Source organism: Somniosus microcephalus, chromosome 10 (assembly GCF_052327205.1).
Source record: "Somniosus microcephalus isolate GS21.2 chromosome 10, FLI_Smic_1.0, whole genome shotgun sequence".
In the NCBI taxonomy this organism is placed as follows: Eukaryota; Metazoa; Chordata; class Chondrichthyes; order Squaliformes; family Somniosidae; genus Somniosus; species Somniosus microcephalus.
In genome coordinates this window covers 90318396-90336923 of record NC_140996.1, presented here as the reverse complement: position 1 = coordinate 90336923, position 18528 = coordinate 90318396, and the positions used below count along the sequence as shown (strand labels likewise).

Sequence of the window (18528 nt, the reverse complement as noted above, 5' to 3'; positions counted from 1 at the left end):
CAGCGTGTGGCGCTGCGGCACGTTGCGCTGCGATATTCCATTTCAGCGCCCCAAGAGAGATGCGGGGCACCTCAAGCAGCGCCCCGCATCCCTCTTGGGGCGCTCAACCTGAATATCGGGCTGGCGCTCCGGGTCCTTCCGGGGCGGGACTTCTGGTGCCCAGGTGAGCCTGGTGCCCAGGCGAGCTTGGCGCCCCAAACGCGGCACCACCGAATTTTTAGCCCCAAGTCGCTTCATTTTGATGGTCTATTCAAAGTCAATTGGTGTGTTAAAAGAAGTATATTATGTATTATTTTAGCGGTTATTTAACGTTAATTTATTTCCTTTGCAAGCTCTTCCTTCAGCGACGTGTTTAATGGCGGAATCACTAAATCTGCCTCACCATACAGAGATGGCTGGTTGGTTGATTCAAAGTATATCAAAATGGATGCCCTAAAATATCACCAGTGATTCCTTGGAAACACACTGACTGCATCTTCAATCATTTTTCAATACAGAGGTTTTATTTAACAACATTTAATCCTAGGAGTGAAATAATATTCTGAGAGATGATTTTAAAGGGCATTTTGTCGAGAGCCAAGTTATTCAAACAGTTCTTCTTTGTTTTCAGGAGGGACACGCTCATTGAGTGGTGACAATAAACCTTCGACTGCACCCAGGGACTCAGACAAGGGCAGATTCCTCAGTTCTGACGTGGCCTTATTTGCAGGCATTGGATCGGGCTGTGTGATCTTCATCATCATCATCATCATGTTGGTGGTCCTGCTGCTGAAGTACAAGAGACGACACAGAAAGCACTCCCCGCAGCACACCACCACTCTGTCCCTCAGCACGCTGGCCACCCCCAAACGGGGAGGCAACAACAACGGCTCCGAACCCAGTGACATTATCATTCCGTTAAGGACTGCAGACAACGCCTTCTGCCCGCATTATGAAAAAGTCAGCGGAGACTATGGACATCCTGTGTATATAGTCCAGGAGATGCCACCACAGAGCCCAGCGAATATATACTACAAAGTCTGAGATGAGAGAACTGAGGCTAGTTTGGGATCCCGAAAAAAATTCTTGGCCTGTTGCATACCTGGGTCTTCTGCTGAAATTAGTGGTGACTCTTTTTTTTTGCACCAGGATTGACTTAAAATGTGTAGGAGATTTAAAGGGGAAAATGGAAGCTTGGCAGGAAATTCAGCTGAAGAGAGAGTTGGTTAGTGTGTATGGTCTGTGTAGGAATCTGCTTACAGTAAAATAACAGGAGCGGCAAGCCGGAGGACAGTTGAGTCAGGACTCAACTAAACTGTTCCACATTTTATTCTCACCATTAATTTCTGGACCATATGTTACAAACATACCAGGAAGCAAGAAGCAAAGGGATGTTTGAACTATCTAACACTGTATTTATAACCAGTAACGTTTTACGCTTTGGATATTCAGCAATAGAAAATAGTCAGTCTCCACTTTCCCTGGACTGTTATCTTTTATATTAACCGGATTTCATAAATCCGCCTCTGTCTTTGTTCTTGTGCTTTTGATTTTTATTCCCTCTTATTGTTTTCCTGTTACCAGTATTACTTGTTAACCCGAAGGCCACTTTGCCTTTGAACACAATCACTGTAACTTCAGGAACTTTCTAGAATGTGCCACGACATTAAACTTAATCAAACATCCCAGTCACCAGTGGTAGTATTCGCACAGCAGCCACACTTTAATCAGTCATACAGAAAGTGATAAACCATGTCCACAGATATGCAGGGCTCCCTCCAGCCAGATGTGGGACACATTGTTAATGAGCAGGAGACCAGGAGTTCACCTGTGAAATTTAACTGCAATTGCAGTTGTATGCTGCTGCCTTTTTGAATCTGAAAAGGAAGTGTAGAGATAGATTATTTAGGGAGCGCTTTGGTACTAAAAGTTCCAAGATGTAGGCTGGTAGACATAGTGACAAGCACAGTGCTGTAGGGCTGCACTTTAAATGAACTAAAATAATTATTTTGAGCAAAATTGAACTAGAGAGAGAAAATGAAAGGCCTCCATCTGCATGGTGCTTTATTGAGGTATTAAAGGGAAGGGCACACATCAGTGATAAAAGGCACCAGTGGGGCTAGTGATAATGCTCTTTAAGAACAGAGCAACAGTGGTATAGACCACTGAGGAAATATACTGCTTACGGTTTGAATCCTCTAATGCTTTGTATGAATAGACTGTGGAGCAGTCTCCGTATTACATGGTACAGCTTCTCTTACTGTGGCTGGCATACCACTGCAGCTTCAATGACCTTTAAGGCATTACCCTTGAAGTACTCATGAGACAGAAAAAATGAAATACTCTACATAAAACGGACAAGGGAGAAAAAGGAACTAAGTGATCAAATGGAAGACTTGAGGAGCAGATTATTATGGGTCAATTTTTGTAGTCAGAATTGCTCTAAGTATGCACAGTGGGCAAATGAAGATCATTTGAACATGTGACTATCTGGATGGTCATAGCACAGCCATAAAATGTTTGGACATTTGCCTCTGAGAATGGAATCTTGTTTCCATAAATAACAAATACAAAAATAGAGTCCTCATAAGACTTCTTAAGTAACAAAAGCTGGGAAATCAGTCCTACTTCATATTTGCAAGAACTAAAGGGCTTTTTAGCCTTGATCCATTTAGTTTACATATGGGCCTAATTTTTAGAAAATACTTTTTTAAAATTAATATTAAACAGTAGTAGCCTGGCACTGGGAATGTCTGCTCCAAAATTGTCTTCACTCCTGGGGTGACTTGCAGTGCAAACTGTGTTATTAGTTACTGCGTGGCACTGTGCAAATTGTGATACATTGTAGTTTAAAATTCAAAGAACGTGCAGCAATAGCCGTGTGAAAAGACTGGGCTCAGGAATCCCAAAGGGGAACCCGCAAAATGGCTGCCCATCCTAATCCTTGAACCTGAAAATTACGTTGGCGACAAAAGTGAGACACTTTGCATATACTTAGGTCGTTGCTACGGCGATGGAGTACATTACATGTGCATCTGATTTTCTACCGTTTCCATGCAAAGTGTTGTTTTTGTGGGCCTTCAGGATAAGAGACATATTAGCAGAGACTCTCTTCATTATACAAGATCTTGTTTGTTCTTTATGAAGTACTTTATGGATTATCTGTGCCCGGCTGTGTTGTCGTTTTAAACCACACTGTGAAAACAGCAGGTGAATTTCCAATTGGAAAAAAAAATCTAATATGGGGGTCGATGGGTTTTCTGGTTTATAAAACGTGCAGTGGTTGTGTGTCTGATGTAGAGTAAGGCACTTTAAACTGATCCCTTATAATTTGTCTTACTCGCCTCCCACCACCCCCCCCCCCCCAAGAATGTCACTGTAACCACCTTGCAGATGCAATCATCCCTATCACCTGGTTTTAGAATTTGTACCACACAGTAAACTGATGCTAGTTGTGAAGAAGCTGTAAATATGTGGAATATTTTAATGTATAAGAATTTGGGCAGGGAGGGAGGGGAGAGTTAAAATAGCCTTATTCACCTTTTTAGTAACAGAAGTTCACAGCAGAGCATGACTTAATTTTCCTTAAAGTAAAATGTTTTGTGTAAATAGAAGATTTTTTTTAAACAAATTCTAAGGAGGATGTTTTGTATAAAATCTGAATTTTTTGCAATGTATTTTTAGCTATAGCTTGTTTTCAAGGCAGTGTCATTCCCCTTTGCACTGTTTAAAAATGGAGAAAAAGAAAATTGGTAAGGTTACCAAATTGACCGCTGCATATTTGTGCCATGAATATTTATTTAATTGTTTCTTTGTCCAGTTTGTACACACAGTATTATGCTTGCTTTATAAATATTGAATGTTGCTTTCTCCTCATTTTCCCCCTTTTTTGTCTGCTCTTTCAATCATGGTTTTTTTTCTGAAGCAGGTTTAATTTTCACCTTCACTCCCCTGCAGTCCAAGGATAAACAAATAAAATTAAAATCACATTCCATAAGTCTGTTACAAACTGAAATTGTTTTTAAATAAAAGACTTTTTTTCCTATGGAAACTTGCCTGGGGTTCATTTTTTTGCTTCCTTTCTTATACTTCCTGAAATCTGGCAAAAACAAAGGTCTTTTAAAATAGCTTGCTACGTTTCGAATAAAATGCAGGAGATTCAATTATGAAGTTGTGTTTTCAGTGCCCCTGGGTTAGGGAGAGGGAAAAGCCAGCCAGTGCTCCCATTTCTGATTAGTATCATGCTGGAAAGTATACTTATATATGTCAGGTGAGGAGAGGATTGGGCTTGGCTGTAACAGCCCCTCCCCACCAAGGTCAAATAACCTGGTGACACTCGCTGTCAAGGTTCATGCATAAATAACAGCAACTTGCATTTATATAGCACCTTTAATGTAGAAAAATGTGCTTGACAGAGATCTAATCAGAAAAAAATGGACACTGAGCCAAAGAAAGGAGGGGGTGACCAAAAGCTTGGTCGAAGAGGTGGGCTTTTAGGAAGGTCTTAAAGGAGGAGAGGGGGCAGTGAGGTGGAAAGGTTTCGGGAAGGAATTCCAGAGTGTGGGGCCTAAAAGAATGGAAAACTGATCCGTGTACCAGAAGGTAACTAATAACTGGAACATACTCCAGCATGAGAGTAAGTGGAGTAAATTCTTTAGTCTTCCTGACACTGTTCTGCATCCATAGGGGCGATTTTGCCAGCCCTGGGGAGGCAGGAATAGAGGCTGGACAGCCGGGAAAGTGGCAGAATCTGGGAGCGGGTACCCATCCCACCCCCAACCCACCTCCATGCCATTTTCCCAGGAGGTGGATACCCAACCCGCGCCAGGCCCCATCTGCTCGAGGCGGGAAGGGGATTAGTGCCAATTAACTGCCTGTTAACAGGTAGTTAACAGGCAGTTTTTTGGCTAATCCCTAGTTTGAGCCCTAAAGTGTGGGCTTCCCGATGGCTCCGAACCTCGCCAGGGTCAACGAGGCAAGCCGTGGGTCTGCGGGGGTCAGAGGGGCCGAAATGTCTGGTGTGCAGGTGAGTGATGAGTGCAAGTGTGGACAGGTAAGTGTGTGAGGTGACTCTAAAGTGTTTTAATAAAATGACTTACCTTTGCTTCTTCCTCCAGGCTTCGTCCCTTTAGGCTGCGGAGCTGCCTCATCTCACCGGCAGAGAAAGCAGAATGGCCGCTGCCTTCTGCTTTCTGCTCAGGAAAGCTTTCTAAATGAGTCTTCAGTATAGGACTCAACTTAGAAGACAGATTGTCAGTGTTTGACAGCTTCACAGAGCTGTCAAATGATGACAATTCATCTATCAAAAAATCTTGATAGATTAAACGTCATACGCTGATGTTCTCTGTCACCGGCTTTCCCTTAATTGGCCTGCTAAGCCTGCTGGGCGGGCTTAACATGGTCAATCAAGGGAAAATAGTGCGGCTTGGCCAGACGTCGATGGAGACGGGACTAAAACCCGACAAGCAGCAGTCCCGCCTCCATCACGTCCCGATTGATAAAATCACCCCCATATATCGGGAATTTTGTGTGGGCAGTCCCAATTTCCCATCTATTAAAATGAATGGATACAAATTGCTGGCAGCACACCCAAATCCATCATATAATTTCCCAGCACGTGATGTTCTAAAGAAGGACATTAATCTGGAGAAGCGGGGTAAAAACAGATTGTGCTTGTGCAGGTCTTCACTAAAATGTCCTTCACTTCTACCTTCTGGCTGGGAGAATGTGACTTGTGTACTGTTCCAGAACAATGCTAATACACCTTTACCATGAGTGAGCAGGAGGTACCATAACTGTGAGTGGTTGGGGGGGAGACTGGAATGCCTCTGCTTTCTGTATGGAAGGCCTTCCTACGTGGCTTGGTAGTCCAATTGAGGACTGCTTAACTTCACACACCCAAAACAAGATAGTCTGATTGATTGGTAGCCCTGAAACTTGAACTTTTGGTCTCATGACTGAAGTGACCAAGTCTTGGCTTTAGTCACTACTTTGAAACTCACCCCCAAAGTGTTTTTTTTTCAGAAATCGGGTTGGAGGCGGGACTACAACTTTCGGGGTTGTAGTCCCGTCTCCATCGAGATACGGCCAATCTACGCGATTTTAACTTGATTGACCTTGTTGAGCCCGCCCAGCGGGCTCAGCAGGCCAATTAGGGGCCACCTGGCAACAGGTGACGTCACAGACTGAAATTTCATCTGTCAAGACGTTTTGACAGATGAAATATCAGCGTTTCACAGCTGTTTGAAGCTGTGAAACACTGACAGTCTTACTTCTAACCTGAGTCCTTCTACACAGACTCAGTTAGAAATCTCTCCGGCACAGAAAGCTGCAGGCTGTCACTTTTGACAGTTCGCAGCCGTTCTGCTTTCTGTGCCAGTTAGATGATGGACTCCCGAAACCTAGAGGAAGGAAGGCTAAAAAGGTATGTACAGGTAATTTAAACTTCTTTACACACTTTAGACACACCAAACACACTTAGCTTTGCACTCATGCACCCATCACTCACCTGAACACCGACATCTCGACCCCTCCAAGTCCTTCAACCCGACGGCCCGACTCCTCTAACTTGGCGTGGTTTGGAGCCATCGGGAATCCCACACTTCAACCTTAAAAATAGGGATTCGGCTAAAAACTGCCTGTTAACTACCTGTTAACAGGCAGTTAATTGGCACTAATCCCTTCCCGCCTCAGGTAGGCGAGTCCCAGTGCAGGGTGGGTACCCGCAGGAAGGGATTAGTGTGTATCAGCTCCCCTGAGAGTTAATCCAGTCAGTACCTATGCAGACTAGGAAGGATCCAAAGTCTGTTCTCAGTTTGCAGTTCTCAGCTTGGCAGCACTAAGGGTGGTATAATTGGCCTCAGTATGACTGAGCTAAGGAGGGCATAATCAGGCAGCATTCCCGCTCCGGATTGCTATCCAGTAAATCCTGCTGAAAGGCTGTGTGTTTGGATCTTGCGTGACTATAGCTTGACTGTGATACCCTCCATGGGTAAAAAGCCTGTCAGTTTCAAGGCTCACACAATAATAATGGCTACCCGGGTAAGCTATAGAAGGAGCATGGTGCATGTGTGTTGCCAGGTATGAGTCAGTGTCTTCAGGAGAAAAATAGAAAGGGGTCGATTTTCTTACATGGAGGTGGGTTGGGGGCGGGATGGTGTCGGGACCCCCGAATTCGGGGCTTTAACCCCCCGCACGCTGCCAAGGTGAGATCCGCAAACTGAGAACAGACTTTGGATCCTTCCTAGTCTGCATAGGTACTGACTGGATTAACTCTCAGGGGAGCTGATACACACATATAATAAATGAATCAATCTAAGAACAATTCTACAGCACTGCCAAAAATAATCGGAGCTGGGAATTTTCTACATTCTTCAAAGTGCTCTGAAAATAGGCCTACTCTATGCATGCTCCACTGCAAGCTGCATTCTTTCATAAATAAGGTTCCCAGACACTTAAATTGCTACCATAGCAATTTGGAAGGAAATCTCCAGGATAATTTTGCAGTGTCATTCTCACTGCAACAACTGCTACATTTGTGCAAAATACACGAATAGAAACACAGTGCTCCTCACATGATGCCGACAATTCATTAAATGTCGAGTTTGGTCAGTGGCGGGAATGTGGGGGGCAGGGGGCGGTGGCATTGTGAGACAGCGCACGTTTTAACCATTATGTAATTTTCAATTTGAGGTCAAGAGTCAAAAGAAAACATGTAGACAGATTGTTATTAATCAGGGGTTAGAGATATGCTATGCTAACAAAAATGTGTATCATATGTTTGTTTTTTGAGTAATTAAAGCATGTTTAAGTCTTTATTCAGGGTCAGTGACTGATTTCCATGGGTTAAGAATATTATGCATTATGCTTTACTTTCTCAGCTTCTTTAAATGCCTCTTCATTCTGTAACATTTAATACACCTCAAATCATCCTCATTACAACATATACTGTCCCTGTTTTAAAGGGCATCATTGCTCTGTAAGCTTATAAGAATATTTGCACCCCCCACACCCCTGCCATTTACAGCGATGCTGGAGGACTGACAGTAGCTACGGAACTGCACTCCAGCATAATTGCCATCAAGAATGGTGTGCAGAAGAAAAAGGAGATAAGAAAATGTTAGCTTTTACATTTTGTTTATGAACACGCACTCACAGTTCAATGACATCACCAAAACATTTACATTGCAAATATGGCCCTGTGCTGCTTTGAGTGTTGTCATGGTAACGGCAGTGACACTTGACAAGGGACAAACAACTCCAAATCTCTAGCTTGCAGGAATATCGCCCTAAGACACCAGAGTTGGTGCTCTGAACCTTTTTTTTCTCCCAGCGCCCGAAATATACAAAAACAAAGGACAGGAGAAGACCAGTTGGTCCATCGAGCCTGTCCTATACTGTCCTGGTGCCATTTCTACACACCATCATTCCCCTCCCTCTCCCCTGCCCCCACCCCACCATCACCACCAGCAGCCACACATCACATGGAGGAGGCAAAAACAAAACCTTCTGCCAGTGTCAGAAAAGTTCTCGGAGATCCTTCTCTGACCCACAAAGAGAGGAGCCCACAGTCACTGGGAAACACATCCTCCAATGCTCGCCGATCTACATGTAGGTATGGAACTCAGGAAGTTGTCCAGCTCCCATATGCATTTTATGCCAAGTTGCCAAATATTTGTCTCCCAAGCGGCAAATTATAAAGGGGAATGTCTTCTAGTTAAAAGAGAAAGGCCTAAAGGTTGTGTAGTGGGTCCAAAATGGTGTCCGATCAGTGCCGGTTGTGATGAAATATACCATTCATCACTGCCTGTGACTGTGGTTGGTTTCAGGTTTCCCCTCACCATTGTATTGCCTGTGACTGTGGTTGGTTTCAGGTTTCTCCTCACCATTGTATTGTATATTGGAATGTATGGAATGTGTTGTGTGTAGGGCTCCGCCCATACCTGGCCTCTATGTAAGCTAGCTCAGTCTGGCCTCATATCCAGTACTGCAGAGCCCCAGATGGAAGATACCTCTCTCCACTGCATGTTATCTTCTAAGTTAATAAAAGCCTTGTTTTGTTTCGCTAACATCGAGTCTCGGGATTATTGAGGCACATCAATTTTATTAACTTATTTTTCAACACGATGGATCAACTCCTGAAACCCGAACGTTTGGATTTGGATCAGCATGCTCCAGACGCATCAGCACGCTTCGGACACTGGTTTATGTGTATGGAATTCTTCCTGGACAATTCCGCAGCCGTCAAAGATGCTACGGACGCTGCGAGTATGAAACTCGGAATTCTGCGGAATTGGGTAAGCCACCGGGTTTACCCCCTCATCCAAGACGCCGACATGTACCTGGCCGCCTGCGACATCTTAAAGGCGCATTACCAGCAGCCTACGAATGAGGTGTATGCTAGGCATCTGCTTGCCACTCGCGCACAGCGACCTGGGGTATCGGTGGAGGAGTTCCTAGGCACCCTGAAAATGCTTGGCAAAGACTGCAAGTGCCGAGATGTAAAAGCCGCAGTGTACACCGACGAGCTTGTTCGCGATGCCTTTATCACAGGCCTCAGCTCCACTTACATCCGGCAAAGACTGCTGGAAAAAACGGGATTGGACCTGAAACAGGCTGCGGACACCGCGCGATCCCTGGATGTGGCCCAGAGAAACTCGGACGCCTACTCTTCAGCCCGCGCCGTCCACGCCGCCACGTGTGCACCAAGGGCGCCGCCATCTTGGAAGGCATCTTCCCCGCCCGGCAGCCCGACACCGTCGGGGCCCCGCTCTCCCCCCAGAAGCCCTACGACAGCCGCGACGTGTTGGGGACCCAACTGCTACTTCTGCGGGCAGCCAAAGCACACCAGAAACCTGTGCCCGGCGAAAGGCACCACCTGCTTTAAGTGCGGTAAGAAGGGGCACTTCGGGAAGGTGTGCAGAGGGAACCCCGCCGGAAAACCAAAACCCGCCACCACCGCGTGTGCGCCGTGGGAGCGGCCATCTTGGACGCCATCTTGCCCGACCTCGTGGGGTCCGCCATCTTGTGAGCAGACAGCGTGGACGCCATCTTGTCTCGATCAGGGCCCTACAGTGGCATCGGTCACAGTGGACCAGACCAGGCCCCACCCGCTATCCAAATCAATGGTGGACATTGAGGTAAACGGGTGCCGGGTTAAATGTTTAATTGACAGTGGAAGCACGGAGAGTTTTATCCACCCTGAACTGGCACAACAACTCTCCCTAAAGGTGGTCCCTACTCGGGGTACCATCTCTATGGCTGATAAAACCCAGACATCGACCATTCTGGGTTACTGCACGGTACAATTCTCCGTTAACGGGACTGTATACGATAATTTTAAAGTATTAATCATGAAAAATCTATGCGCGAGCGTGATCTTGGGCCTGGATTTCCAGTGCAACCACCAAAGCATCACGCTCAAGTACGGTGGGTCCCAGCCGCCCCTCACAGTGTGCGGCCTGGCTACCCTGAAGGTAAAGCCGCCTTCGCTATTCGCGAACCTTACCCCTAACTGCCGGCCAATAGCGACCAAAAGCAGGAGGTACAGCTGGGAGGACAGGCGGTTTACCGCGACCGAGGTAGACAGGCTCCTGAAAGAGCGCATTATTGAATGCAGCAATAGCCCGTGGCGCGCCCAAGTGGTGGTGGTAAGGGGTAGCGAGAAGAAACGGATGGTGATCGACTATAGCCAAACGATCAACAGGTACACCCAACTAGACGCCTACCCGCTACCCCGCATATCAGAAATGGTGAACCAAATCGCCCAATACCGGGTGTTCTCCACCATCGACCTCAAGTCAGCGTACCACCAGCTCCCTATCAGACCAGAGGACCGCCCGTACACCGCCTTCGAGGCGAACGGACGCCTCTACCAATTCCTCAGAGTCCCCTTTGGGGTGACAAATGGGGTCTCGGTCTTCCAGAGGGAGATGGATCGCATGGTCGATGACCACCACTTGCAGGCAACCTTCCCCTACCTCGACAACGTCACCACCTGCGGTCACAACCAGCAGGATCACGACTCGAACCTCGAGAGGTTCCTGAAAACCGCACAAAAACTCAACCTCACCTACAACGAGGACAAGTGCGTTTTCAACACCACGCGCCTCTGCATACTAGGCAGCGTGGTGGAGAATGGGGAAATCGGACCAGACCCCGACCGATTGCGCCCCCTACGGGAGCTGCCCCTGCCCAACACTCCCAAAGCCCTGAAAAGGTGCCTGGGGTTATTTTCTTATTATTCCCAATGGGTCCCCAACTACTCCGACAAAGCCCGCCCCCTCTTGAAAGCATCCTCTTTCCCGCTCTCTGCTGAGGCCCACGCCGCCTTCAAAAGCATTAAGCAGGATATTGAGCGGGCCACGCTACAGGCAGTGGACGAGAACACTCCATTTCAAGTGGAAAGTGATGCATCTGACTTCGCCTTGGCGGCCACCCTCAACCAGGCGGGGCGGCCCGTAGCTTTCTTCTCGAGGACCCTCCAAGGGCCCGAGATCAGACACTCCTCCGCGGAAAAGGAGGCCCAAGCCATCGTGGAGGCAGTGCGCCACTGGCGCCACTACCTAGCCGGCAAACGCTTCACCCTACTTACCGACCAGCGGTCGGTAGCGTTTATGTTCAATAATAAACAGAGGGGGAAGATCAAAAATGATAAGATTCTTAGGTGGCGGATCGAGCTCTCCACCTTCGAGTATGACATCATCTACCGGCCAGGGGCCCTTAACGAATCCCCAGATGCCCTCTCACGAGGGATGTGTGCCAGCGCCACCGGGGATCGGCTACAGACCCTCCACAACGACCTCTGCCACCCAGGGGTCACGCAGCTGTTCCACTTCATAAAGTCCCGCAACTTACCCTACTCGATTGAGGAAGTTCGGTCTCTGACCAGGAACTGCCGCACTTGCGCTGAGTGCAAGCCTCGGTTCTACCACCCTGATAGAGCCCACTTAATCAAAGCTACACGGCCCTTTGAGCGGCTCAGCTTAGATTTCAAGGGCCCCCTCCCGTCCGTCGACCGCAATGTTTACTTCCTGAACATTGTGGACGAATACTCCCAGTTCCCATTCGCCTTCCCCTGCCCAGACATGACCAGCGCCACGGTCATTAAATGCCTCAACAGCCTGTTCTGCCTGTTCGGTATGCCGAGCTACATCCACACGGATAGGGGGGCGTCCTTCATGAGTGAAGAGCTACGCCAGTACATGCTGTCCAGGGGTATCGCCACGAGCCGTACCACCAGCTACAACCCCCGGGGTAACGGTCAAGTGGAGCGAGAGAACGGGACAGTATGGAAAGCAGTCACTCTAGCTCTAAGGACCAAGGGCCTCCCTATCTCCCGCTGGCAGGAAGTCCTCTCAGATGTGCTCCATTCGATACGGTCGCTATTGTGTACTGCCCCTAATGCCACGCCCCATGAACGAATGTTTAGCTTTCCCCGGAAATCCACCTCAGGCGTATCCATTCCGTCATGGCTCTCCACCCGAGGTCCGGTATTCGTGCGAAGGCATGTGAGGGGCCATAAGACGGACCCTCTCGTGGAGCCAGTGCACCTACTCCACGCCAACCCCCAATATGCGTATGTCCGGCACGCCGATGGAAGGGAGGACACCGTGTCAATAAAAGACGTCGCCCCAGCCGGTAACGACAACAAAACTCTTACCCACCCACTACTCTTTCATCACCCCCGGAAGAACATCGACCAACGGCACCCCCACCAACTACCCCTTCAACAACCCTGGCGGCACCCCCGGCAGAGACCCAGGAGGCCACCGGGGACACCCAGCCGACACCCGCGATACCACAACAGCCACGTCGGTCGCAGAGGACTACCAAACCCCCGAACAGACTAAATCTATAGAAGGGGTGAATGTGATGAAATATACCATTCATCACTGCCTGTGACTGTTGTTGGTTTCAGGTTTCCCCTCACCATTGTATTGCCTGTGACTGTGGTTGGTTTCAGGTTTCTCCTCACCATTGTATTGTATATTGGAATGTATGGAATGTGTTGTGTGTAGGGCTCCGCCCATACCTGGCCTCTATGTAAGCCAGCTCAGTCTGGCCTCATATCCAGTACTGCAGAGCCCCAGATGGAAGATACCTCTCTCCACTGCGTGTTATCTTCTAAGTTAATAAAAGCCTTGTTTTGTTTCGCTAACATCGAGTCTCGGGATTATTGAGGCACATCACCGGTCACCACCTTGGTGAGGGTGGGAGGGCAGCCATTAGTAGCATGCTCTGGAAATATGGTTAAGTAGGCAGCTTGTGACATCAATCAGCTTTGTTGTCTTCTCGCTGGCCAGAATAGCGGACTTCCCCATGGTCCAGGGCACTATCGACTGCACGCACGTGTCTTTGGGGGCATCATATATAAATGCTGAGATGTACTGCAACCACAAAGTTTACCACTCACTGAATGTGCCGTTTGAGTGCGACCATGTTCAGCACATCATGATGGTGAATGCCCAGTATCCAGGCAGCAATCATGATGCTTTTATTCTACACCAGTCTGCTGTCCTCAGTCTTTGTGCCACCAAGACAAACCAGAAGGGCACTGGTGGAGTGGCAGGGGTGGGAGTATGAATGCTGTCACCTGAGACGGCCTCCATGGATTCATTGCCACTCCCCCGGGGCAGCGCTTCAACAATCCTAGTTACCTTAGCGGACCAACCCTGGTTCAATAAGGAGTGTAGAAGAGCATACCAGGAACAGCACCAGGCATACCTAAAAATGAGGTGCAAACCTAGGGAAGCTGCAACACAGGATTACATGCATGCTAAAAAACAGAAGCAGCATGCTATAGACAGGGCCAAGTGATCCCACAATCAACGGATCAGATCAAAGCTCTGCAGACCTGCCACATCCAGTCATGAATGGTGGTGGACCATTAAGCAACTAAGCTCCATGAATATCCCCATCCTCAATGATGGTGGAGCCCAGCACATGAGGGCAAAAGACAAGGCTGAAGCGTTTGCAACCATCTTCAGCCAGAAGTACCGAGTGGATGATCCATATCGGCCTACTCCTGAGGTCCCCACCATCACAGAAGCCAGTCTTCAGCCAATTCGATTCACTCCACTTGATATCAAGAAACGGCCGAACGCACTGGATACAGTTTGGGTTTCGCCAAGACCACACTGCTCCCGACTTCATTACAGTGTTGGTCCAAGCATAGACAAAGGAGCTGAATTCCAGAGGTGAGGTGAGAGTGACTGCCCTTGACATCAAGGCAGCATTTGACCGAGTCTGGCATCAAGGGGCCCTAGTAAAACTGAAGTCAATGGGAATCGGGGGGAAAACACTCCACTGGCTGGAGTCATATCTAGAACAAAGGAAGATGTTTGTGGTGGTTGAAGGTCAATCATCATAGCCCCAGGACATCACTGTAGGAGTTCCTCAGGGCAGTGTCCTAGGCCCAACCATCTTCAGCTGCTTCATCAATGACCTTCCCTCCAACATAAGGTCAGAAATGGGGATGTTGGCTGATGACTGCACAGTGTTCAGTGCCATTCGCAACTCCTCAAATAATTAAGCAGTTCAGGCTTGGGCTGATAAGTGGCAGGTAACATTCGCGCCACACAAGTGCCAGGCAATGACTATCTCGAACAAGCGAGAGTCTAACCACCTCCCCTTGACATTCAACAGCATTACCATCACCAAATCCCCCACCATCAACATCCTGGGGGCCACCATTGACCAGAAACTTAACTGGACCAGACACATAAATACTGTGGCAACAAGAGTAGGTCAGAGGCTAGGTATTCTGCGACAAGTGTCTCACCTCTTGACTCCCCAAAGCCTTTCCACCATCTACAATGTACAAGTAAGGAGTGTGATAGAGGACTCTCCACTTGCCTGGATGATTGCAGCTCCAACAACACTGAAGAAGCTTGACACCATCCAAGACAAAGCAGCCCGCTTGACTGGCACCCCATCCACCACCTTAAACATTCACTCCCTCCACCACCAGCGTACTGTGGCCGCAGTGTGTACCATCTACAAGATGCACTGCAGCAACTCACCAAGGCTTCTTTGGCAGCAACTCCCAAACCTGCGACCTCTTCCACCTAGAAGGACAAGGGCAGCAGGCGCATGGGAACACCACCACCTCCAATTTCCCCTCCAAGTCACACACCATCCTGACTTAGAAGTATTTCGCCGATCCTTCATCGTTGCTGGGTCAAAATCCTGGAACTCCCTCCCTAACAGCACTGTGGGAGTACCATCACCACACGGACAGCAGCAGTTCAAGAAGGTGGCTCACCACCACCTTCTCAAGGGAAATTAGGGATGGGCAATAAATGCTGGCATTGCCAGCGATGCCCACATCCCATAAACACGTAAAAAAAAAACCGTGCCATTGCCAAGAATGGCCAGTACAGTCCCCTCCAAGGTGGTGATGTCATGCAGGTGAGCCTGTCACCTGCCAGTTAATATCTGCTGGCACCGGTTATGCACCACTTTTTCCTGCAAGAGAAAGGGAAGTGTGTCAGTGAGTGTGGTGTAATGTGTTTGGGTGATGTGGCTGTCATGATTGAATAGATGACACTGTTTTCAAGCTGTGAGATGTGGGTGTGAAGCTTGCAGCAGTGGTAAGTGTATGCGGGTAAGGTGAAGCTCATGTGATGTGTGAGTTATGTTTGGTAGAGATTGGTGGTAGATGAGCGAGGCTGGTGTGGTGCATTGAGAATTATCTGAGGCTAGTGGTGCAGATGGTGAGATATGGCATTTGAAGAGGAATTCACTGATCTTGACCACTCATGTGAGGTCATTAAACATCTTCCTGCAGAGTCCAGGACCTCAGGCCTAAACTGCTGGCATTTACCACAGTGGCTATGAGCTCCCACTGTAGTCTGGTCTGTTGCCTGGAGGGCCTCCTGGACCCTGTGGATAGATGACCTCTCTCCTAGAGTTGACCTCCTGGATCAAGGCCTCCAGTGCTGCATCCGAGAACCTTAGAGCCCTTTCTCTGACCTGTTGAGCCATTATTCAGTCTTCTTCTTTCTGACCCTTGCCTCCACAACCAGTTCCAGCAGCTGCTGCAGGCAGAATGCAACTCCCCTTTAAGAGGTGCAGACTACCTTTAAGAAGTGGAGGCTAGCTTTAATTGGAGCTAGCCTCACACAAACTTGGGCCCACTGCTGAGCTTTCAGCCACTCAGAAGCACGTTCAGTGCTGGGCTGAACGCTACAATCATGTAAATTATCAGGCAGCACGAGGTTTGCGTGCTGCCTGCAGTCTACCGAACGGGTGTGGGTTGATCACGCATTGTGATCCCCGCGCCCGTTTATGCGCCTTATCCAATTTAATGGATGCTTAAAAGCTACTTCAGGCCTTAAAGTGTTATTAAAATGTACAAATGTACAAAAATGATGAAAGGAATCAATACATCAACAGCAGGGTGGAAATACATAAACATTACCTGAACACTGAATGACATGACAAACTTTCAAGGTATTGAATAGCTTCAGAGTGATCTATCCAAAGCATTTAATTTTACTTCCTAAACCAGTCCTGTACATTTGTTAATTTGGAGAAGAATAGTTTGAGTCAGTAGTGGGAAAAAGACATCAGGGATAAAGACTCAGGGTCCGTGCGAGTGCGATCGGAGGTGGGTAGGATGGGAAAGTTGACATTTCTTGGAGCGGGTCGGGAACCCACCATCATCCCACCCCTATGTGCCTTTCCCTTGGGTGTGTCTGTCAGCATGGCAGTGACCCAACTGGCAGAGGCGGGCGACCAAATTTAAAGGATTGTTAGTTTGTTCTCAGACACTTAGGAATCTTTTTAACCTTACCTTTCCAATTTCATTGGATACCCACGGGACTAATGCTGCTCGGGAACCATGTCTGTCAACCTGAGCCAGGACTTCAGTGGCCATTAATCCAGCTGATTAGTTGACAGCATTAAATGTAGTATAAAAGCTCCCACCTTACAGCTGATCACTTTCCTCAGACAGAAGCTGTTGCTGACTGTATTCCCAGCACAGATTGAGCATTCTGCAGGCTGCAAGTCTTTCCAGCAAAGTCTCCATCCAGTGTCACCTCATTGGAAGAACTCTCTCACCATTGACAGGTTGCTTCTGTCATCTCTACTTGACCTGCCATCTATTCCATCAGCATGGGTGCCGTTTATACTGTATCATATCGGTCTTTAGAATCGGACCATGATGAGCCCCAACACCAGAAACACCAGGCACACCAGCAGCACCAACAACAGCATCACCAACCTTCTCCTCAATGCACTGATCCTCTACAGGACAGAGGGCAACAGCGCAGGGCTGCACCATGCCGAAGGCGTTACCCGCAACACAGGGTATACAGGAAGAGGATGAGCTTCCTTAACATGACGGAGCAGCAGTGCCAAAGGAAAAGAAAGAAAAACTTGCATTTATATAGCGCTTTCCATGACCACCAGATGTCTCAAAGCGCTTTACAGCCAATTAAGTACTTTTGAAGTGGAGTCACTGTTGTAATGTAGGAAACGCAGCAGCCAATTTTCACACAGCAAGGTCCTCAAAAAGCAATGTGATAATGACCAAATAATCTGTTGGTCAGGATACTGGGGATAACTCCCCTGCTCTTCTTCGAAATAGTGCCATGGGATCTTTTATGTCCACCTGAAAGAGCAGGCGGGGCCTTGGTTTAATGTCTCATCCAAAAGATAGCACCTCCGACGATGCAGCACTCCCTCAGCACTACACTGGAGTGTCAGCATAGCTTTATGTACTCAAATCCCTGGAGTGGGACTTGAACCCACAACCTTCTGACTCAGAGGCAAGTGTGCTACCAATTGAGCCAGCTGACAGGAGGCGCAGGCTAGTGCGCCAGGTCATCACAGATATTTGCACATTGCCGGAGCAAGACCTGTAGCTCAGAGGATCAGGTGGACATGCCCTGCCATTGGCTGTCAAAGTCACCAGCGCCCTCAACTTCTTCGCCTCAGGCTCCTTCCAGGGATCTGCAGCAGACATTTGAGGCATCTCGCAGTCGGCCGCCCACAGATGCATCACACAGGTCACTGATGCCATGTTTGACAAGTCAGCCAATTATATCAAATTTGCCACTTATGAAGCCAGTGTTACTGAGCGGGCACTCGGCTTTGCCACTCTGGTTGAATTCCCATGGGTGCAGGGCATCATCGACTGCACACATGTGGCCATCAGGACACCCCATCATAACTCAGGGGTGTTTGTCAACCGCAAGGGCTTCCACTCCCTCAATGTGCAGTTTGTCTGCAACTATAGGAAGATGGAAGATGCATGTGTGTGCCAAATTCCATGGCAGCTGTCATGACTCTTTCTCATGCGCCAGTCCAGCCTCCCTCAGCTCTTTGCACCTCCAAACAGACTTTCCAGCTGGCTGCTTGGAGACAAGGGCTATCCACTGAAGATGTGGTTCATGACACCCTTGAGGAGGCCAAGTACTGAGGCCTAGGAGAGATATAATGAAAGCCACATATCCACAGATATGTCATAAAGCAGGCAATAGGCGTGATCAAAATGCACTTCAGATGCCTTGACAGATCTGGAGGAGCCCTTCGGTACCC

General features: G+C 48.1%; 1 protein-coding gene across 2 annotated transcripts in view; it reads left to right on the top strand.

Moving 5' to 3' along the window:
* Nucleotides 1–4030, top strand: part of LOC147111570 (ephrin-B2-like) — a 56688-nt gene extending 52658 nt beyond the window's left edge. For both annotated transcript variants that reach the window (XM_085998637.1, XM_085998636.1), the window contains one exon: nucleotides 611–4030. In XM_085998637.1, coding sequence (XP_085854763.1) covers nucleotides 611–1023 — 413 coding nt within the window. In that variant the 3' untranslated portion in view covers nucleotides 1024–4030. The remainder of the gene's footprint in view (nucleotides 1–610) is intronic.
* The last annotated feature ends 14498 nt before the right edge of the window (nucleotides 4031–18528 follow it).